Source organism: Urocampus carinirostris, chromosome 5 (assembly GCF_059441175.1).
Source record: "Urocampus carinirostris isolate Australia breed hairy pipefish chromosome 5, RoL_Ucar_1.0, whole genome shotgun sequence".
Taxonomy (NCBI): domain Eukaryota; kingdom Metazoa; phylum Chordata; class Actinopteri; order Syngnathiformes; family Syngnathidae; genus Urocampus; species Urocampus carinirostris.
Genome location: NC_142353.1, coordinates 30,675,131 through 30,699,690, shown reverse-complemented (window position 1 = coordinate 30,699,690; position 24,560 = coordinate 30,675,131). Strand labels below are relative to the sequence as shown.

Here is a 24,560-nt window from a genome sequence, read left to right as displayed (position 1 = left end):
ATATTGTGTGGGGTTCTGGTCCTCATTCACCATGATGAACTGGGTATTCAAATATCTTTGTTTGACTTACAAAGACATTTGTTTTGGGAGTTATGCCAAGTGCCATGTCATATCCTCAGCTTTTGTTCGTATGCACAGGTGTGTGACTTCTCTCACTACGTTAAATGCATATGCTGACGTGTGTGAGTTTTTCTCATTTTGTGCTACTTTTCCCCTTTTATGTTATATAAGCAATGCTGGATGTAGAGCACCGATGCCATCATAATGATTGGTGCCATCTGGTTCATGTGCTGACATACTTTCAGGAATGTTGTCATCGTCCGGTATTTATAACCACCTTTTGAACTTCGAACAAATAACAGCTAGTCAACAATTTAGGTGGTGATGTTTTTCATTAGAGTTTCTTGAAGACATGTTTCCAGGAAATGAGTGCATAATTGTTTCCAAATATATATTTTGGATGCATTTTACGCTTTACACGATTAGCTCATTTATAGTGGTCGTGGCAACCTGCCCCATGTTTCGGATTTAATAACCAAAATGACCCGTGCCCTTAGTGTAAAACTTCAGAGTTTTTTCTGTCTTTGCATCCTGTGGTTTATGTATTAATTCATGAGGTCTTTTATTGCCTTTTCCTCACTGTTGACCTTTTCTTTCAGACTTCTTTTTTTTACTTGCCTTCTCTTACATTTTATTTCACGCAGGGGATCCCCGGTTTACAGGTTACGAATGGCGCACGATAAACTAGTTTGCAATGCAGCTACAAACATTATTTATGTTATACAATTATAATGCCACAACATTTCCAGAATCAGCAACCTAATGTATTGATGTTTGCCAATTTTGAGGGACCTGCCGCTGGTATGTGGTCAACTAAAAGTGCGATACGTCTTTTGAAGTGTCTTTAAAGACTGAAAAGTAAAATATTCTCTCTAATAAGTATGTGTTAACAATGCCCAATTGAGTTTAAAGAATCTTTATACAATTTTTTTCCACCGTGCCTATCTGCTTTCATCTTACTTTTAGCTCTGCTGTTCCGCAACTCTAGTCAGCATAAAAGCGGGAAGGAGGAGGATCAGTGAAGAGTGATTTAATGCTGGTTCCACTTTTTTACAAATTTTTTGTTAGTGTAGCCTGAAAATGCTAAAAGTAATTAGGGCAGGTCTCAAATGCAGTCCAAATGCCAAAAAAAGATTTTTAAAAAATTAGAGATTATCAGTACTTGGGGAATGAGCTGACTGAGGCTGCGATCATGACTTTAAGCCAGGAGATGGCAGCAGACAGTAGCAACACTTCAAGTTGCGGACACCACCTTTATAACTCCCTGATGCTTTTTCTGTGGCTTTATTTTTTTCAAACGGTAATAAAGTAAAAACTGTTTCTTCCCTTCAAATGCGTTTAAGATCAGGGGCTATTTTTCAATATTTGTCACTTGTATACAAAGCCCTCTCAGACATGAGTATAAGTCAACTGCATTAATATCAATCCACTAACGTGAGGTCACAAATAGAGTAGCACCGATATGAAAACGTGGGGCTTAAACCGAAAATGTTTATCTTGTTAAATTTTCATAAAAGTACATTTAATTGCTTTGGAAAGAAAATCAATAACAAAGTGCAACAGATAAAATAAAACCGCTGAAAATATAAAATGCAAAGCAAGCAAGTTTATACTTTAATACTTTAAATAAAGTCTTTGGTTATATTATATAATACTGTGCTGTTTACAAGTACACACATTTCTTAGACAGGCTTGAATAAATTCTTCTTTTTTTTTTCAATTTTGGGGGGGGTTTGGGTTGACATTTGGACTGCGTTTGAGATGGTTTCGAGAGGGTAGGATATTTCGTCAAAACACCGGTTGTGCACCAACTCTTCCAGTAATAGCAGCTTTGCACAAGTCGCTTGACTTAAGATGTGATTAAGATGTGATTTCATCACATTGGTCTTTTGGAAGCTTGTTTTCGGTTTTATTTTATTTTTTTCAGCCAAAACCAAAAAATTACTTTTGGTAATAAGAACATCCCTAGTCACAACATCTGTCAGCATTCACTGACTCTTCCACATCCCCTATGCACATTTTATTTTGAAGTATTGCAATATATTTTTAATCTGCTTACCAAATGAATCATTAAAACATCTGTCATAATAACTCTGTCTACCCATAATGCTTTAGGCGTAAGAATTCGGAACATCTTCGAGGACAAACAGTACAGTTACTGCCGAAATGGCTGTTTTTCATTTCAGTGTTTTGTTTATGGTCTGCACATGTTTTTTTTAACACATGCAATTATTCAAATGACTTTTCAATGTGCCTTGACTACTAAGTTCTGACTTCAGCACCACCACATAACTGGAACTCATCTGCGTTTAGTCTTTACCCCCAAAAAAGCACATTTCCATCAGATGGGTTCAATCAGTGACATTGCACTCCCAAAAATGTGAACCGAATTAACTCTCGATGCAACACGATTGCAAAAAATGTTCCATGTTTTTTTTCTTCTTCTTTTTGCCACACTTTTCCAAATCTTTTCCAAAGCGCCTCAGTGACTCATTGATTCAAACACGTAACATCGAATGACTATTGCTTGTCTTGACCAGTGGTGGGCAAACTACGGCCACATGCAGCCCTCAGACTTTTTAATCCGTGCAGCAGAACGAATATGGTAAAACTATCACAATAATCTATATATAATAGTAGACAATGTATTGATAACAAAAAATGTTTGTTTTCATAGTTCCAGCTTTGGTCTTGACCATGTTTCTGATCCCCGTGTTTTTGTCTCCTTTCAGATAGCAGCAGACGTCCGCAGACGTAACTACCATGCCGATGAGTGATGGTCCAAGCCGCTTCCCAGTCTTTGCGGCTCCCCCCAAAGGCAACCACCTGCGCTCGCCGGGATACGTTCCCGGGCGAGTCGCTCCGGTGCGATCGCCTCCGCCGGCCAAATCACCACCGCCGCCTCCCATCAAACCTCACGGCCTGTCCCCGCAACAACAAGCCACCTTCAGTTTGTCGGAGGAGAGCCAACGCCGGGACCGTGCACAGAGCCTCCAGCTGAGAAAAAACACTCTCATCTGCTTCGGGGTGTCTATAGGAGCTTTATTCCTCAGCCTCATACTTATTCTTAGTCTCAGTAGTGGAGACATTTTAGATGGTAAGTAGATTCTCTGTACCACTAACCCGGTTCATTGGCTAACAATATTTTCACGACCTGGCTCAGGAGCGCAATTAGATTTTTTTACTTTTTCTAAAATAATAGTAACAATTGTAATATTCTTAATAATACCAACATTAATAATAATTAGTGTAAATGAGATGTAGTCATGTGGAACATTTAGACATCCCTGTGACATCACACCAAAATCATGTTTATTAATATTCTAAAGGGGGAGGAAACTGGAGTGCCCGAGGGCAGGGTGACAACATGCAAACCACACACAAGGAGGCTGGTACCTGGAATTTAACCCAGGATCTCTGAACTATGAGGCAGAGGTGCAACACACTCTGGTCACTGTTGTCGAATGCAAAACGTCCCGTCAATCCGCACGCCATGTCATTAAAAATAGAAACTCACCAATTTTACCAAAAGTTCTTGTACTAGGGATCCATGCATCATCCAACACCATTGCCAAAGGTTTTACAATAAAGCATGACATGGTTGACCATTCTCCACACTGATAGGCTATAAGCACAAAAGTTTGGTTTGATTCATCCTTCACCGTATCTTCAGCGGACAGGAATCCTTGTTTCCAACATGACAGTTGCACTAACCTGACAGGTAACTGTGCCTGCCCATGAATCCACACTGATTTTAATTCAAACGGACCACTGCAAAGTCCCGGATCAAGTTCAGTCAACCCATTGTCCAATACAGTCCATGGCCCGGTGGTTGCCGACCATATGCTTTTTTTATTATCGGTTCCACAATCACAAGTACCAAACACTCTAAATCCATACAAACATAGACCTACTTTTTGGAAAAAATGAAGTACAGGCTTTAATGTTGTGTGACGGTACAATGAATAGTTTGAACACAGATTGTGCTCTTACACATAAACCTGGGGTGATGAAATGGTTACAGAGTGTTGGATCTCAGATCTTCTCAGGTTTGGAGACTACTCAACCACCTGAGTCATTACACCCTTTTATAAGCATTGTAAATATGTAACTTAAAGTGTTATTGCAGTGGATTGCTATCTTTTTTGTGTGATGTACTGTTTCAAAGTATATATTTTTTAGTCAAATAATATAATCGAAATGTTTAGTTTGGAAGAGAAAAACATATATTCTGTATTTTTTTTACAGTGAATTATTAGCTACACTTAAAAAAGACAACCCCAAAAAACCCAAAACCCTTCATTTTAAAAAGCTGACCGATCAACTACTTGGATACATTTGATCCAACTTTCTGTTTTGTTTTTTTTTTGTAAAAAAAATAAATAAATAATAAAACTAAACTAAACATTTTGTGTTGATTGTTTTAAACAAAGTGACTGGATTTTATTAGTTGCTATAAACAAACAAGCAAAATATATTGTGTTTAAACAAAATGACCCAATTTTGGGGGTTGGTTTAGAATAATTTAATGAATAAATATTTATTTTAGAGCACATTTTTAAGTGTTCATTTTTTTTAATTAAAAAACAAAAATCCCAAAATGAACCCATTAAATTCTTGGGTTGTTTTTGACCCCACTCTTTTTAGAGCATTTTTTGTGCAACCTCCTCAAAAAAGGGTATCATTTAGAACTTTAAGTATTTAAAAATTCATGCTTACTTTTCTCATCAAATCTCCGAAATCGCCTTTTGAGAAGCACTGCGTTAACTGTGTGTTCTCTCCTTTTTCACCCAATTCTTTGCAGCAAATTGTCCCGATCACGACCTGTCTCTGAGTCACTGGAACCCGGGCCACCAGCCAGACAAGGCCATTGTTGTGAAAAGGGGAGATTTATTTCGATTGGAGTCTTCTGCTACTTTCCGTTCACTCACCATCCATTCAGGAGGTAAGGGGGAAATATAAAAAACATCAAAAGTCATTCAAAAGGAAACTGTTCCACACTCTTAAAAGTGTGACCCACAATAAAGCGGTCAGCCTTTAAAAGAATAATATACGATTTTGATTGAATACCAAATGTTTTCAGTGACCTGGAAAAGTACAAATTTTATACTGAATAGAATGTTTCCATGCTCCAGTTGTGGCATTGACCAGATTTGTGACCGCTGTTCTATGAAGTTACAATTCCGTCCTTTTGAAGACCACACAGACTATTATAAGAACATAACTTAAAGAACATGACACATCTTGATTGAAAATGGCGGGGCGTTTTACAACAGCCCACATAAATGTCGCCATTATTTCCCCCACTATTTGACTGACAGCATCCTTCAGTCGAACACAGTCGCGCCAACATTAAGTCACGCCCACCCAACACACAAAGCTCTTCCCAACCTGCTTCCGCTCAGAACACAATGCACGATACTTTGATATAAATGACAGTAAAAATGATTCAATTCAAAATCCACGAAGCAGTGCACCAGCAATAACTTAAGAAAAGTCCAAATTCTATACTGAATGGAATGTTCCCCTCTCTGGTGTATGAAGTTTGAATTCCAGCCCTTTGTTTTTTCATAGGTCGTGTAGTGTTTGCAGATAACCCTGATGGCTCTAAGAACATAACCTTGAGAACAGGGCACATCTTGATTGAAAATGGCGGAGCGTTTTACATCGGTGCACCCAAATGTCGCTATCGTTCCCACGCTGCCATCGCCCTCACTGGACGCTCAGACAGCAAAGACAATCCTGAAGTCCCTGATCTTGGCCGGAAGTTCATTGGCGTCATGAGTGGCGGAACGTTGGAGCTCCACGGCACAGAACGAGTCTCTTGGTCTTTCTTGACTAAAACCGTCCCTGCCTCTGGCTTGACCGCGGGGGGTGAGATTTTTCAGCGCAATTTTAGCAGAGGCATCAACCTGCGAGTGGTGGATCAGGACACGGCAGACATCCTTCTCAGGGAACGTTACGACACTCACGAGTCCCGCAACGATAGTCGGCGGCTTACACAGCTGCTCCGGTCTCTGCCCGCTGGTCGCATCGTCACGCTCGCTGTTGGAGACTCAGCTGTCAAAAGTCTTTTAGATGAAACTAAGAAGGCCATTGAAGAAATGCTCGGCAGCAGATACGTCTATGATCTCAAGTACAGGTGAGGGGCTCAATTTACTATCATCGATGTGAAATGTTTATTGCTGTGTCCAGGTTTGAGTTTGGCAACTAAAATCCAAATGTACAAAGCATAGCATAGCAAAGCATAATGCATAGCTATTGTGTTCTGAAGCCCCTGGTACACCAAGTAAGTACTCATTCACAGCTCACGGATCCCTTAACAACCTGTGCCGTAGGGGCACCAGTACTGCCTGGTGGCACCCATCCTCTTCCAGTCCTGTTTTTTTGGGGTAGGGGTTTGCTCCCCCACATGGTTAGCAGTAGCAGGATAAGCCTCTTGATCTGACTCAGATACAGCACTTTCATCATCCGTTGTTTTTCGATGCAGGGCGTCATCTGACTCTTGAAAGATGATGAGCTGGATCTCCGTATTGAGGGGCAGCAGCCTGTGACAATACAAATACTGGGGAAACAAAATTTCTTCCAAAATAATGAAAATCACATCGTACAATGCGCTTACATAAAAATAAATATTTGGTCGCACAAGAGGCCGAAATTTTGTCCGTCATTTTACTTCCTCCGTAAATCCAAACCAAAAACTTTGGCGGTTATTCTTGGACTTAATAGCTGGTTTGAACCCAAAACTTAATGAAGTACTCACCGTACCACTTTTTGGACGTGCGGGTGGTTATAGAAGAGTCCCAAGAGTCATTTTTGGCGGCTTGTCCTGTTCTCGCTTCTATAGATAAGCATCTCTTGCGAGCTTTTGTTGTAAGCGGCTATCTGATGTGTTTGTCGCCCGTCTGCTAACTTTGTCTTCAGTGACAATACTCTTCACCTCATTAGGTTTTTTTTGGGGGGGGGTTTTCACACGGGTGTCATTTAACTTTGGTCCACTCAGTACTTTACACATCTAATACAGTTTTATGTAAATACTACTTTTGTGTAATATACATGTTTATGATTAATGAATGATGAATGGCCTTTATGGCCTTTTCTGTCACACAGTAGTACAACAAAGTCAGAAGGCTTATCCTTACAGTGCATGTAAATCCAAATAAAGCGGGAAAAAATGTGCAAAAGGACTAAAACTTTAACAAATAATATATTAAAGATTTAGAATAAATATGTGCATGTTTACAGTGGCAGTAGTACTGTACATTGTGCTTATGAGCGCTGTAGATGGGTTGGTTCTGACATTGTCCAAAAGCAGACAGGCATTTTGGAGACTCCACTACAGACGTACAAACACCAAAGTTTGAATTTTATACCTCCCTGAGCATACTAAAATTATTTGTTCTTGATGGTAGAACCCATCCATCTCCAGGCCAAATGTTTAGGAAAATCACAGTGCAAGTGCTCCTTATTGTGCGTCATCGGGAAAGTTATTTTTCTTGATCCTTTGGGACTCAAATTTGTTAGTTTTACATTGACACTCTCACCTTTGACACCTCATTACGTAACAACCAGTGGCTATGCTTTGTTCTGTCTTTACTGTTTGGAATGGTCCTCCGAAAAGTCTCATTTGGGATTCTACCAGGGTATTACTCTTCCTGTTTTCTGTACATTTACGTTCTGCCAGGAAAGGAAGCACAAGAAGGTAGTAAAGTTTCCACTATTTGTTAAAAAACGTGACTCTTCAGGAAATATAGTGTCCATCACTTGTCTTTCTCTAAGAGAGGAAAAACGCAGTTATTTTGAAACGGCTCGATCGGGCCTCGGGTGTCTCCAAAAGCCACAAACGCATGTTTCCTCCAATACGAGTCTAGCATTACACTGGATTTATTTGTAGCCAGACTCTGCATGGAACTTGCTTGGCAGACAAGTCAAACTCTAAGCCAGATTCTCTCCAGTGTCACATTTCACGTCAGGGTACCAAGCCAGCACAGAGGTCTTCACAGAAATCCTCTCAAATCCACATCTTACCACTTCAATTGGCTCAAATGATGTACCGTGTATTTTAGAATGAGTGGTAATGTTTATAGAACTGCGCACGTGCACACATTCTAATCTTCCTCACTTATTTGATGGATTTCAGTTTAGCCTCTTGTAGATTTGCCCGATAGGAGACCTACAGCTGACTTTTATTATCGACGGTGAGTTGTTGAATGTCTCACTAGAACTGAAGAATATAAAATCAAGTTGGACATGAGCAGGACAATGGACACTTTCAGAAAGTGTCATGGCAGCACGACAGACGCGTACTCGGGTTAACTTAATAATCTATTTTGTGTAGGGCATTCTTTAAATGTGCTTATATAGAGTAATTCCAACAACAACAAAATTACATACAGTCCCTAGAAAAAGTATTTAACCCCCAATTAATGTTGATTATATTGCAACATTTCAGGCTTCAAACTTGAAGCTAAAAAACAACAAGTTAGAACCAACAACATGCGAGGCCCAATCGTGAAATGGAACCAAAGTATTTTACATTTTATATTATATTTACGAAAATAAACCCGCAAAAGTAGGTGTTGCAAAAATATTGGCCACCTGTTCTCTCAGATCAGCCAACTAAATCCAGAAGTTCCCTACAGGCTTCTGAATGATCCAATGTCGAACTAAATAAGTAACAATGACAGACATAATTAAGTGTAACACTAAGTGCCCCTGAACAAACAACATTGTGAAACATTATGACAGCATTATGAAGACCAAAAAGACCTCTCACAGAGCACAGTGCTATCAATAATATCAAAATGGAAAGGGAATAAAACCACTGCAAACCTAACAAGACCTGGCCGTCCCTCTAAACTTTCAGTCCAAATAAGGATAAAACTAATTACAGAAGCAACCAAGAGACCCATGATTACATTGGATGCCCTGCAGGCATACACAGTTGAGGTGGGAAAATCTGTTTATAAGACAACTTTTGTTTGTAACAAAAGGGAAAGCCCTTTCTGAAACAATACCATAAAAAGGCCCATTTGGCAATGCAAGAAGCCACATGGGACACAAAAATAACACGTGGAACAAGGTGCTCTGGTCAGATGAGAGCTTTTGCTGAATGCAAAGCAATATGTTTAGCATTAGAGTGACTCTGCACATCACCCTGAAAGCACCATCCCTATTGTTGAACATGGTGGTGGCAACATCATAGAGATGCTTTTTTTTCAGCGAGGACTGGGAAGAATGTTAGAGTTGATAGGAAGATGGATGGAGCCAAATACAGGGCAATTCTGGCAGAATTCTTCAAGAAACCTTAGAATGGGGCGAAGGTTTAATTTCCAACAGGATAATGACCCAAAACCTAGAGAAATATCTACAAATGAAGGATATAAATAACAATAAAGGTATAAGAAATGCAAAACCAAAACCCAGACCTAGATCTTTTTGAGCATTTTTGGAAAGATCTTAAAAGGCTGTGCATAAATAATCACATTCAAAACCTTTTGTAAGGACGAATGGACAAATATTTCTGTTTCAAGCTGTATAATACTTATCGAGACATACCCCGAAAGACTAGTGGTTGTGATTGCAGCAAAAGGAGGTTATGCACAGTATTAACTCATAGGAGGCAAACATTTTTGATAGCTTTTTTGATAACTTTTTATTTGTTGGCAAAATATAAAATGTTGAATACATTTTGTTTCTTTTCATGATATTGTCTCACATGTTGGTAATTTGAGTTTTTTACCTATAATTTTGAAGCATGAAATATGGAAATATCTCAAAACGTTTTTGGAGGGACTGTGGCCTCTCTAAACAACTATTCCAACAGGATGCGCCAGGCCACACAAAAAAGGGAAAACAAAATTTCTGGCATCGAAAGTGAGCTTTGACTTGTTATGGAATCTAAAGTAGATAGCATCAGTTGGCCCTTTTATATTTAATGTTTTAGTGTCCCAGGAGAGCACTTAGATACTCACACACACCCAGCAATAATAGGGTTGTTTAGAGGCTGTGAAGATCAACCAGTGGTCGAGGCTGAAGGGAAAAGTACGCCGTTTGCACTCTCACTGTGCTTCCTGCCTTGTGCCTTTATCATTACTTGCACAGCGGCCAAGGTGAAAGGTTTTTTCCCTTCGGGAAGATTTGGACTTGACGGTACAGTGTCATTCCCCAGATGGTTCCGGTTTGTGTGTCCTTGGGATGTATAGTATCCCTTTCGTTTATTATTCTACAACAATGATTACAAGCATTTACCTTTTAGTATTTTTTTTGTCAGATAGATACTGTTGATGGAATAAAAATCAGATTTGCATAGTTTAGGGATTAGTCCTCTGAAGAAGGTCACGGCCCAGTCCAGAGTCGGCGTTAACCATATTTGTACTTTTAAAAAATAAATAAAAATAATACTGTTAACCTTAATAATGACGAGGCATTTGGCATATGGTATATTTGCAATGTGATGTAGTGGGCTGCGTTTGATCATTCTCCCCGCTGATTAGCTATTACTGACACTGAAGCCCAGAATGTTGGTTTGATACATCCCCGCTGTCACTTCTTTCGGGCGGGCACGCTCCCTCTCAATGTGATTGTTGCATTGTCGAACAGGCTTACATTCAAACTCACCGCTTCGAACGCCATGCTCACATTCATTGTAAACCTAGCAATGTAAAACAAAAGAATCATAGATAAAAATAATATAACTTATTTCTTTTTGTGCTGATAAGTTTATAGTTTAACAGCCACTCAAAGTAAAGAAAGAAGACATTCATGAATTTTAAGCTTTAAGGAGGATAAGGACTGTACAAAATTCTCAAGATAGTCAAAACCAACCTTGGAATTATAAGCGTTTTTCTTTGCAAGTGTTTATATATTTAGCTTTTTTCATTGCACAAAAGATCAAAACAAATGCATTGACAAATCTATAATAAACATTACTACTTTTTACCAATAAACGTGTTCAATAGTCATAATAAACCAACCCTCGCATAATTCAAGTCAAGATTATGTGTATAACCCTTATTCACAAAAAGTCTCGCAGGGCTTTACAGACCCTTATTATACCATCTCCTGATCTGAAACCTACATGAGGGCAAGGAAAAAAATCATGAGTAAAACGAATGAAACATAAGAGGGTCTGGACGTGGGGTAATCCCCCCTCCAGCATTACCAAACTGCAATGGATGTTGCAAGGGTATCCACACACAATACATAGACATTATGAGCATGAAAATATAGGTAATAACAGAATGTCCAGTTGACAGCCGACTGTCGCAAAATCTCTTAAAATCAAGAAGCATTATTTTTTCAAATGTTTTAGTGATTTTTTTAATAAATTCATAAGTAGTATTGAGAACCCACATGCACTTCTTAAGCATCAGCAAGATTCCCCAAAGGTGACAGTGTTTTCTGCCATGTCAAAGAAAGCGGTCTACACACCATTCCCCTTTTAAAGCAAAACTGTCAATGGTGGGATGTACCTCAACATGCTGGAAAACTGGTCAATGGATACATTGAGTGAGAAAGCGTATGGTGACTTCATTTTCCAACAGGATTGGTGCCACAGCACTGGTGCCTCAGGGTTTGACAGTTTCTGAACAAAACACTCAACACTCCCAAACACATGGATCGGACTGTTTGGGCAGAAGGATCACCATCTCATGTCCTGGTCTGATATAAAGACATGGTCTTATTTGCCTGCTCAAGTTTCCTTCAGCAGATGTAGTTTCACCGAGGCCAGGGCCCATCTTCTGAAAAAAACTAACGGAGGGATGAGAATAAAATTAGCCTGTTAGTCACAGATACAAGTATCATCCAAATAATCTTAAAGGGGATTATTCTCCCAAATCGTGGTAAGAGATGGTAGAGCAGGGTTGGGCAAACTTTTTGAGTCGCGGGCCGCATTGGCTTAAACATTTTTTGAAAGGCCCAGGAGGAGAAAAAAATGTTGATTACATTTTTTGTATAAAGCTATACAATCACTAATACAAACCTCAGCAATACCTGAGTGTAGCTCCTATGCTGTTAGACAGAGGAAAGAAAAGCTACTGGACTTGTTCTAGGTTTGAGGAGTGGTAATATTTATTTTGTTAAATATGTTTAATTTCGGGCAGCATGGCAGGGCAGTGGTTAGCGCGTGTGCAGCACAGTTTTGAGGTCATGAGATCTAACATTCCTGTGTGGAGTTTGCATGTTCTCCCTGTGGGTTGCGTGGGTTTCCTCCGGGCACTTCGGCTTCCTCCCACATTCCCCAAAAAAAAGCCATATTCAACTATATTTTCAGATTTTTCTGCCGGCCAATAAAAAATACAGTTGGCCCGCGGGCCGTAGTTTGGACACCCCTGTGGTAGAGCATGCAAAAAAAATCCACATTGTAATCATATAGGGTGTAGGGCAGTATCCCCACCCCCCAGTGTCTAAACCTGCCAAATACTTTTGGAACATAGTAGTTCTAATTATTTTGATTTTTGATTTTCACCCATTCCTCACATTCCAATGGTTAATCCCTGGTCAATTGTTTTTCTTTGCATTTCTTGTACTTACTGTATGTTGGCTTAAAAACTGTGAACAATTTTCCACAAAATGACTTTTATATTTTCCGAATCGCTATAATGACTGATTTTCCCCCCTCAAACTCGGCAGACAAGCGTGGGCTTTGGTCTCCGTGGTAGGCGCTGGAAACGCGTCATGCTCAGAGGATGTCAGGGAACACGAGAACCACGACACAGGAGGGAGAGCAGTGGCCAAACGGAACTTTACCACTGTTCATGGCGTCCGCTTCTCTGTCTCTGCTTACAGCGAGTGGAAAAATGGTCAGTTATGAAAAATTGAATGATGTTGCAGAAAATATTCAACCCTAATAATCAAGCTTTTTGAAATAATTTGTGATCCTGTGCCAATGATAGTTAAAAAACAATACTGTTTGTTTCCTCTATATCATGATAAGGAAACAAGTATAAAACAGGTATTGGTGGATTTTTTTTTCATATTATGTAAGCAAAGGTGCAAAGGTAACACTTAAGGTGTGTCAGATGACCAAGTTGTAACCTGTTTTTGTGACAGTATCCTTTTGACAAGTACAAGCCCTTTTAAATCAAACATTATCTTAAAGCTGTTTGTTTCAGGTGAAAGTAAATGTCCATAACCTGAAAAACCTTTACATAGTTGAGTCAAGTCAATGCACAAGTGTGCTGTGTGCTTTATATTGGTAATAATAAAGTCAAAGTTCCTTATTTCCCCTACCAGGTTTCCCAATCTCAGGTTTTCAAGTGGATGCTGTGGACCAGGTGGTGCTGAATCTTCAAGATGAAGTGCAGCAGACCTGGAAACCCGGCAATCAAATAGTTATTGCCAGTACTGATTATTCGATGCATCAAGCTGAAGAGTTTACCCTTCTACCTTGCCCTCATTGCAACAGTCGGCAGGTCCGACTACAAGGTGAGGCATCCTGTTATTACAAAACTTGGATGTTTTATACAAAAACTTCAATGGTACAGTAAACCTCTCGTATATGACATTAATCCGTTCTGAGGTGGAGTTCGTAGAGTGAAATTGCCTTATAGCACTAGTCTGTACTTTAAAACATATGGGGATGTGTTTTTAACCCTCTGATACCCCAAATAAAAACCTTACAATAACATTATAGATAAATATAAATGTGAAACAAAAGTGACATTTTGTTGATGTGACATGACTTCCGTTGGTCGAGTGAAGTAGCAGGTGGATGCAGAGCGTGGAAGGAGAAAGCAATGACGGCGGATGAAAAATTACATTTGAAAATTTCCATATTTTCATGCCTGCTTTAATCACGTCCTTCTTTTTAGTAATAGTCCGAAGGTCAGCAACCTGTGGCTCTTAAGCACCGCCCTAGTGGCTTCCTAGAGCTTGTTTGTTTAAAGGGTTTGAAACAGGAAACCAAGAGGGAAGGAATTGTATTTTAAAATCTGGTTCCTATAGGAGGACAAACACAAATACAACCTTTTAGATATTTTTAAGGTTGTAAATATATTTCGAAACCATATTAAATGAGAAACTTTTATGTATGAATCCCTTTTTCATTTTAAAAAGGCTCATATGAGGCACTGATTTTTTTTTTTACAGCTTAAGACATTTTAGTTTTTTTTGTTTGCTTTTAAGTCTTTTATAGCTCATTCAACATTTTCGCATCCTCACCCCTGTAATAGTCCAAATCCTCGATTGCTTGTAGAATTGCAACTTAGTGAAGGTAGCAAGTCTTCATATTTTCTGATAACAACAATCAATTTTTCCATGGTCATCATGTTTTTGCTTTTCCCTTCACTGCAAGCATCACGGCCGATTTGCAATAAATACAGTGTTACCAAATCGCAAAGTCTTTACCAAGCACAGGATTCTGAACTGAAAAAGAGAGAGAGAAAGGCAATGCGGGAGGTAGTTCAGCCATAGGCATGTAAGCATTTTAATGATGCAGTGACCAGCATTTTATGTAACCTTGGCCAAATAAACATATTTTTCCACACCTAAATTGAAAACGCCATATCACTGGTCCTCTAAAGTTGCCCTAAATTAAATCTGTGATGCGGTTTAACAAAACTCTGACATCCAGTCTTTTTAGAGATATCGGTCCCAACCCCCAAACTGTCTGTATCATCCATCTATCACATGCATTTAATGGAATGTGGGAGGAATTGGGAGTATATCAGATCTCAGTGTTTGAGTGTTTACGCCCGACTTTTCATTTTGAAATACCTCGAGAAAACTGGGCTTTCCGCAATATTTATCACTAAAAAAGTTCCTCTTTTATCTTATTTACGACACGCCAAACTTCTTAAGCAAGGATCTTTGCCCATTTGAGTTTTGAGATCTATTTTTATATGTTATTACTCCAACTAAGACCAACTCCCTTCACTCCCTTCCTGTAGAGAAGGATGTGATAAAGCGCAGGTCTTGACTTTTGAGTTTTGTTAGAATCCAGCAGCTGCTCCGCATTATCATTGCCAGCAGCACCCTGCAGACATAAGCACTTTGGGAGCTGATTTATGTTTTTCTTAACGTTTCAGCAGTTTTCTCTTTCAAATGTATATTATTTTAGTGGGTTGGGTGTGAGGTGCGGCAGCGCTAAGTGTATTTCTTTGGTGGGCATTTATATGCTACTTTTGTGTTATTACTTTGGATTTTGAAGTTAAACACAGTAAGGTATTTGGTAGTGGTGATACAGAATAATTTATTCCCTTGGTAGTCAATATACTTTTAGACGACTTGCTTTTGGCTCAGTGTTATGCTAATTCCCTGTAAAGGTTATGTATTAGGCAACATTTGAACATTTTTAGCTGTCACTACTTTAAAACTTGGGTCAAACAAACAGCTAAGCAGCCGGCAGACCCAATAAAAGTGCTCTAGTGATGGGTCATTGTGGTTTTCTAGTCAATTTGATTGCTAACTGGCATGAAAATCATTGACATGATCAGTGTATTTAAATAAATGATCAATTCTTATAAAATTATCTTATAAATCAACCTATGACTTATATAAGTAACTACCCAGTGCCATCATATAAGGCAGATGTTTAGTGGTCGACTGAGATTATTTTAACTCCTAATTCATAAAACCTGATACTAACATATTAACAAAGTAACAACATAGTAATAACATGCATGATAAGTTGGTTTCTTAGAAATGCATATTAAACTGGTAGCCCTAAAGCTAATCAGGTAAAATAAATTAGCTCTCCGCTTCAAAAAGGTTTGTGATTCCTAATCTACTAGTTGTCTTTATCTTCCCCTACTAGCGTATGCCATGATGGCAAAGAATTGTATAAAACACATGAGAAAATCTTATAGGTTGACATGTAAGAATGGCCATGAGGTGTCATCAAAGATACATTCACAGTCTCACAAAAAACGTTAAACTGCAAGCATCCTAAACACAAAAGGCTCAATACAGTTCTTATGATTTGTAAGATGTGCACGATGACATCAACATCAGATGTTGAAAATAATAACATGGTGACACCATAGTAATAATATTTTATTTTAGAACTGCTTATTAAATTGGTTGCTCTCGCGCTAATACATAAGAAAAAAAGCACCTTTCCGTTTAAAAAAGTCGGTGACCATCCTCGAAAGAAAAATACTTGGTTTATTACACAAATAAATTAGAATAGCTTACATTTAATGACCATGACAGACATTGCGGATGTTGGCCTTTTTTAGTGGTCAAGTTAGCAATTGCATTTTTAAAAAAACTTGCAGAACTTGCAGCTTTTCAAAAGTGTAACTGTAGCTGTGTTTATCTTATTGTATTTAGCAGTTCGACAGGGTGCTTAAAATCCTTGAAATTGCTTACATTTTAATGTTATCTTTTCAAGGATTGAAAAGTGATTGAATTTTGGATGAGGTGCCTGTAAATTCTTGAATAATGTGCCATATTCACAAAGACTGTGCTTAAAAATGACACCGATACTGCCATCTGGTACATTCGCTTGGCCTGTGCATTTCTTCCTTTGTGATTACCGGCAGCTAGCATTAGTTGTTATGGCATTACCCTGTTTAGTGTCACGCCCAAGAGGACAGGTGCATGCTACACCTTAACACGGCACTATGAAATGCTTATTGGTGCAAGGATTATGTATCGTAAACTGAAGGAAGCGTTTCCAGGTGGTAAATTGTAATGGGAAGAACTTCCTTGCCACTGTAAATGTAAGCTACATATTATGGTCCTTTTACTCAACACCTATAAGGGAAGAGATTTGGCTCCAAAATATTTGCATACGTATTGTTCAGTTTTTACTCAAGATCTTAAAAATCAGATGTCTTGAAAAATGCACATGCAAGACTTAAAATGGAATCTTTAGATCACAGATATATGTATCTATCTGCAGATATATGATTCACACTGGATATCTTTTCATGGTACAGGAGAAATGGGAACATTGGCTTTGAAAGCTCAGATTGGAGATCGCAACACCGACAGGAGAAGATATATTTTTCTGTTGTTGTCATCAAAAAAAGGCTTTGGAAGTTCTTAAAAAGTGCTTGAATTTGGCCTTGATAAAGGTGTATGAACCCTGTATTTCTCAAATGCATTGAATTCCAATTTCTCTCCTGGAGCTGTTTTCACGCTTCAACATTTCTCTCCAGTCGTAAAAAATCTCCTCATGGTTACCGCATCTGTGTTCTTCACAGGGAAGCCGCTTTACAACCACGTTGGCGAGATCGTGGATGGAGTCGACATGCGCGCCGAAGTGGCACTGCTTTCCAGGAACATTCTCATTTACGGAGAAATGGAAAACGCCTGTTACGGAAACAATTTGTGTCAGTTTTACAACCATGACACCTACGGTGGCCACATTAAGGTGTAACATTTAAGTTCAGCCCCAAGATTACGTTTCTATTTGCGTCCTTTACTTGACTTTGCTTCACTTAGAGGGATAGTGTGTATTATTTAGCGCCTCTTGGTGGTAAAAAAAATACTTCATTTGAAAAATCTAAAGCAATATCGATTAAAGTGCTTATAAAAAAAATACGAAGTATCGTGTAACATGCATTTTTTTTAAAATACTTGGCGGTTGAGAAATTAGCATTTATTTGACACAAGATGATCCTCATATACGTTTTCCTGATTTTATACGTTTTTTGATCGTTTCCTCATGTAGAGATTTTCGAGTTTTTCCTTGCCCTTATGTAGGTTTTAGATCAGGGGGTGGTGTAATCATGTGTGGTCTGTGCAGCCCTTTGAGACTCCTTGTGATTAAGTGCTATACAAATAAACATGACTTGACTCATCTAGAGGGAGCTGACATGTTTTGGTGCCATTTTGCTGCCCAGGCTACTCTCAAAACCCGACTCTTTTTAAATTTTCTTTTGAACAACATTTTATAAAAAAAATAGAACGTAGTAAAAATAGTATATCCAATTGTTGGATAATGCTCGTTTTAAGTAATTTTTTTGTTATTTATTTCCTGTTTACTTTTTCCTGTTTACTTCTTTTACTTGCTCTTATTTTCCCCTTTTCTTCCTGTTTTCTCTCTTTTTTTTACCTTTTTCCTGGATGGTTTCTGATTTCCTTTTCATTTTTTCACCTTTTTTTAAATTCACATTTTACCTTTTTTTTTGCTTTTACTATTTTCTTTTTTTAGTTTTTTTTCATATTTTTCTCATTTCTCCACCTTTTCTTTCTTTTTCCTTTTTCTTATTTTGCAATATTATGAGCAAAAATGTAAGGGGGATATAATGTTATGTTTTGGTCACCTCAAGTCTCAAGTGTAGTTTGTATTCTTCCTTGCACTACACCATACAGAGACATCTAGTGGTCTAATATTACACACTATCCTTTTAAGGTAATGCGCTTTGACTATTAAATGGTATTCCTTGTTTGATTTAGCAGACTGAAAATCTGTGGATGTGGTGTTTTTATCTTATGCCTATGTGAATTGTTAATAATGTTCTGTGCTTGTATCTTGATGTTAACAACTTCTGTCCTTGGCAAATATATTTATATGCCTGAATTTTCCGTTAGGCATGCTTCATCTGGAAATATCCAGTGAGCTCCTCGTTTTAATGTTTTCTCCTTATTCACCTGAATTCCCAGGGGTTCTGTATAATTTGAAACTCTTTCTTTCAAAATTTAATTTCCTCCATTCGCTGCTCAATTTAGGGTATGACAGGATGAAAAGTCAGTGGCAAATAAGACAAAAATGTGAGAATATGGTTATCAACCTCAGCAGTTAAGTAACATTTCAAATTTGCAATAACAAAATAAAACTATGTTGACCATAAAAGATGTGCTGCATTACTAATTAAGAGAAATGAATCTTGTTTCGCTAATAAAATAAGAAAACTATGTAAAAAATAAGGAAAAATTACAATATCCTGGAGTTTATGAATATCCTCATTTGAATAAATATTTCCTACAAATACCGGTACTTGAAAGGACAAAACAATCCACCATCTAGGTGAGGCAATTTAATAATTTTTAAGAATGACTATTCTTCTTTTACTAGAAAAAAAAGGCATAATATCTCAAAAATATAAAAATACGGTTAAAATAACCAAACTTATCTCAACCAGGTAATAGTCGATAATTTTGCTGGTTTGAGTAAATATTTCTACATGGTCCCTCCCCCAAAAATCCTTAAAATGAGCAAAAGAACCTACTAGATGAGATAATTAGGCTTAATTTAAGTACAACTATTCTTAATTTATCAGAAAACATGTTCTAATATTTCAACATTCGATAACATACTTTTGAAATAAGCGCAATTGTCCTTACTAGGAGATTTTGCCCATTTGAATAAATATGTTTTACAAGATTTTCCCCAAATACACACTTTACCTAAAATGACCATAACAAGCTACCCTCGGTGAGATTAGACTATTTAGCTTTATTTAACCATAAATATTATTATTTTACAAGAAAAACAAGTTAGAATACCTCAATATTAGAAAAATGCGCAACTTGTCTTTTAAATTGGATTTTTTTCGCAGTGTATAAGAACTCATAGTAAATTATTTTTAGTTAAAAATGTCTCCTTTTGCCTTAGATCAGTGGTCACCAACCTTTTCTGTACCTTGTCGCGGCCCGGCCCATCAGTAACGTTAGTAACAATAATCATAATAATGATAAGCCCAATATTGCTGTATTATCATTAGATTACCAGGGATCTAAATGACATGGGCACTAGATATGTTTCCTCGTCACACTATTGTTACTCACAGTTACATTGTCTCACGTTTTATATTTTGAAGGCACACAGTCAATCGTTTTACAACAGTTGTTTTGGCTTAACTCGTTCCCATTATGATCCATTACGGTACCACGGTGTAATACTAGTCTTGGAAAATGACTGATTGACCATTCGGTACGCCTAAGATAAAAAAGGCGAGACATTGTGGTACCGTGAATAAAAACAGTGTGATGATAAGATGTAATCTAATGCCTTTTCCTATGTCATCACATGTTCTCATTGCCGTGATCTGGGCTTGAATCACACCACATCCAATGGTGAGGTCATGTGATCGGTGGCAGATGTCAGTTGATTAACGTTGTCGAAATGCTATAATTTCCCACCACAAAACCTCACAAATTCAGGTTATCGCTAATATAAATGATATTGCTTGCGTACACCAAATACAATATAAGAAAGGACAACTTTTCCTTTTTCTGTGCGGCCCAATACCAAACAACCCATGGCCTGGTACCAGTCTGCATGCCGACCACTGCCTTAGATGACTAAATGAAGTAGTGATGTGGGATCCCTTAACCACTTTGGTCATAGGGGCACCATTTCCTGTGCTGTGTCTTGGGCAAATACAGCCTGGTGGCCCGCATCCCTCTCCAGACCTACCTTTGTTTCCACCCGGTCTCAAACCGCCGCACTACATTATAAGTGATGTACTATAATATAAAAGACAAATATTGGTTGTGATTGTAGCATTGAACACCACAGTCTGCCATCTACTAGTACATAGCTCTAAGATCTTCCTTTTACAGAAGCACATTATCCAGTAACGGTACATAGACCAAAGACCTCCTAGAGCGTATATTTGTTCATCATTATTCCTCTCATGTGGTTTATGCTTTTGTGCTTTGCTGTATCTAATATTAATAATGGACCCTTGTGAGAGCCAACATGCTTTCCACTTTATAACAGAAAATATTCTCATTGGCCCCCTGTTTTCCCCCGCCATGCCAGATTTCTGGAAACTTCTCTTCAGTGCATTTGTCTTACGTGGAGCTGAAAAATATGGGCCAACAGAGAGAGAGGAGTCGCTACCCCATCCATTTCCACATGTGTGGCGACGTGGACCGGAAGGGGGGCTACTGGGAGCCCACTTATGTCGAAGGACTCTCCATTCACCATTCCTTTTCTCGTTGTGTCACCATCCATGCGACCAATGGCTTGCTGGTCAGTATTTCTGCTTTGAGGGATAAATGGGAAACAGTCTGTTTTGACGGCTTGCACAAGTGAGTCATTCTCTGTCGCTGCTTTTATATCTCAATAATTAATTTCGTAGAAGTTTCCTCATCTAACTGGGCTGATGCATTTCGAAGGGAATTTTTTTTTATGAAACTGGGCAATGTGTTCTTCCTAATTTGATCCAACACAAGAGCTGTAATAGAATGATTTGGAATGGCACACTGACAATTAAACTAATCAAAATATTTATGCTTTTGTTTAGCCAAGTCAATAGAATTAGAATTGTCTCTATTCTCATTGATTACAGCGTGTAGTGTACATTGTTTACAACAAGATTAGACATGACACTCTAAGTATAATTGCACTAACACACAAAAAAAGCCTTTAAAGCAGGGGTCCCCAAACTTTTTCTATATAGGCCACATAAATTGTCCCTTCTCTGATAGGGGTTGTGGTAAATTTGTAACAGAAAAAGTGTGAAGATTGCAGGAGATCCTAAATATATTAATGTATTGTTTTCAGAAAGCCACGTTAAAATAACCCTTCTCTATATCTCTTACAGAACAAAAATCATAAAATAAGTCAGTGGAACATAAACTTTCTGTCGTACCGTGTGAAAAGCGCAAGAAAATTAACATTCGTCACTGGTACTGACTAAAGTGCGATAATGAGATAAAACTCAAAGCCTTAACTTAAACGTAAACTTAAACTTAAAACTCACTTCTACTCCATTGCATACGAATAACCTACTCCTCTTGTCGGTTGAAAATAGTTTGTGTAATATAGTGTAACAATCTGTGAAGCCCTTTGAGACTCTTCGTGATTTAGGGCTATACAAATAAAAATGACTTGACTTGACTTGACTTTTCATATCACTGGTGGTCCAGTGATAAGAGTTCAGCAATGTCATTGCCGTGACCCCGGTACGAATCCCGCCACAGAAGAAGCGCGCTTCTAAACTTTGAATTTTTTTTTTTTTTAGGTAAAAAAAAAAAGTTCAGGGTCCTGTATGTGGCCAGCAATTTGGGGATCCCTATTTTAAAGGGGAAAAACATATTTAAAAAAAGAAAGACAATATTAGGATTGATAATAAATATTTGAATTAAATTGAATTTGTTGTCTTTAGTGACGTTGATATCAACGTTGTGAAACATTGTATGCAAGGAGATTAGACAAAGCACTTCAGGTTAAACATGTAATAAAGACTTTAAAAAAAGTAGCAATTTTTGACTGGCTAAAAATCAATGAAAACGGTGCAATGATATTGAGCAGCAACATAGTTTACAAATAAGAATAAAGCACAAGATTGATTAATACAAGAAGGTATTCTAAATGTACCACACACATGCTCAATTTTCTAATAATCTATATTTTCTAATTAATATATATTAATAAAAAAATCTCAATCCAATTTGAAAAAAAATATCTCTGGATCCTTTCTTGATTGAGATCAAGTATTCAAAACTCTTCCATTTTCTTCCCAACAAGGCAGTCAATGACGTCAATGGGTCATTATCTTTGTCTTTTGTCCTCGATGCTATAGAGTTGGCATCAAGGAAATGGAAAGTACAAAAGTGTTTAGTGCACAAAAATGCCAATAGAAGGGCTTTCCCATGTCCAATGCAGTCATGGAGCTTTCCTGTCAACATTCTGCCCTTCAATTGCCAGACGATTTCCCTCACCACTAATCAGTAAACACTTTGTGGGAACTCGCCAGTCATCTGTGAAGCGTTTCCCAGCACTTTGTTTGTTCAAAAGAGGAAGCCAGACACGATTAGTAACGCACTAAAACACCTCAATATGAACCTTGAAGAAGACAGTAGTGGATAATGGCTTCCTAAAAGAAAGGAACCCTAAGGCTGTGCATTTTTTTATTCGCCACCTGGCTTCAGTTGGATTTTAGGGATAGGCCTAGGGTCTTATTTCGTTATTGGATTTAGATGAAAAGGGTAGAGTATGTGAATCATTCGTTCTCTGAGATTTGTTGACAATTTCATTAAGGTAATCCATTCCGTACCTAGCTAATCCTGTCTTTTGTATTTTGTTACCAGGTGAAGAACACAGTAGGCTATGATACTTTGGGACACTGCTTCTTCTTGGAGGACGGCATTGAGCAGCGGAATACTTTCTACCGCAACTTAGGGCTCCTGACAAGACCAGGCACTCTTCTGCCCACCGACCGCAATGAGACCCTCTGCCTCAGCATCAAAGACAAAGTCTACAAGGGCTACACTCCGTCCCCCAGCACAGAGTGCAAGTAAGACACTTAACCCCAATCCCATTTTTTATCTTTCCCCTCAATAATGAACCTTATTATCGCAAAGCATTTAAGTTCAGAAAGTCAGATTCCTCCGCAAAGTGTGGAAGAGTGACGTACATAAACCCCTTTGCATCAAGTCAGCTCGGGATCGCCCTAGCTTCTGCACCCCTTCTGGCATTACTGATCAGCTGGAAGCAATCATTAGTGGAAATGAAGCAGTTATATCGATATGCTGTGTTATTTTATAGTACCTACAGAGATGCCAGTGTAAGACAAGTAATAAAACAGGTGGTTTCTATGAAAATGGGGAAGAATAACAAGAGTTAACTCTATCACTCATCTGGCGGTGTACAGTACTTTAACACTACAGTTTAACACTAGTTTTGAGCTGAATTAAAGCAAAAGAGTAATGGACTATCGTTGCATGTGTCTTGTCACAACAAAATCGGCTCAAAAAAAGTGAAGGTGTGGTAAGCCAGAAGTACTTTCCTAGTTTCTAGGGAGAAAAGGGTGGGAGCAGAAAGATAAACAAGACTAAATGGTTAGAGGAAAGAGGAAGTAATGGGTTTGCACCCCAGTTGTTGTACGGTGAATTCCCATGAATAGCAGATACATTTGTAACTGTAATAATGTGAAAAAATCATAAGTTCTGTAAAACAGCTTTAAAGATGGTCCTCGTAATGTCATGTTGTTCTTCAAAGGGGAGAAACATTTTCTCCAAACACTTAAAAGCTGTTTCAATGTCAGCAATGGTAGTCAAGCCTAACTGTTTTTGCCCCTCCCCAGCTTTATAAATGCTCAAACAGCCATTTCAATAAATTATAAAAGATGCACATGGCTGAACTCAATTCAGGGAGTCGGTGTGAGAAAAGATGGTCCGGCCGCACACTGAAGTTCCAGTTCCACATGAGAAAAACTCCTTTTATCTGTGAAAAAACATCCACTCATAGACCGGATGTTTTCTGTCGCGGCTAGAAGAGTGCTTCTGTGATAGAACCTCTGCATATCGTGTATGTGTGGACATCTGTGTGTGTTTTAGTTGGGGCGATCACGTCCAAGGTTGATCGATTTTGAATAGCTACATTATTGGGGAATAAATGGGAGATATCACTTATTTCACAGTCTGGTTGTCTCCCACAGGTACTGTCCTTTTAATATCCTCTGTGTAATTTTTCATTTTCCAGGGCGGTTTCGACCTTCTGGATCGCTAACCCTAACAACAATCTTATCGGCAATGCTGCTGCTGGCTCTCAGGTAATAACATCTGGATCCTTATGTAAATACAAACATCACTGTGGTGAATTATGTCGTGCGTGCAACAAATGGATGTGACAATAAAAAGAGACTTAA

At 38.3% G+C, this 24,560-nt stretch overlaps 1 protein-coding gene across 1 annotated transcript in view; it reads left to right on the top strand.

The window, feature by feature from the left end:
• The window catches only part of cemip2 (cell migration inducing hyaluronidase 2), a 56,262-nt gene that overhangs the window by 7,298 nt on the left and 24,404 nt on the right, over positions 1-24,560 (top strand). The window contains exons 2-10 of the mRNA XM_088336429.1: positions 2,793-3,157; positions 4,865-5,005; positions 5,635-6,202; positions 12,697-12,866; positions 13,300-13,491; positions 17,217-17,386; positions 20,726-20,938; positions 23,002-23,207; positions 24,395-24,464. Of these exons, the coding sequence (XP_088192555.1) occupies positions 2,824-3,157; positions 4,865-5,005; positions 5,635-6,202; positions 12,697-12,866; positions 13,300-13,491; positions 17,217-17,386; positions 20,726-20,938; positions 23,002-23,207; positions 24,395-24,464 (2,064 nt within the window). The 5' untranslated portion in view covers positions 2,793-2,823. The remainder of the gene's footprint in view (positions 1-2,792; positions 3,158-4,864; positions 5,006-5,634; positions 6,203-12,696; positions 12,867-13,299; positions 13,492-17,216; positions 17,387-20,725; positions 20,939-23,001; positions 23,208-24,394; positions 24,465-24,560) is intronic.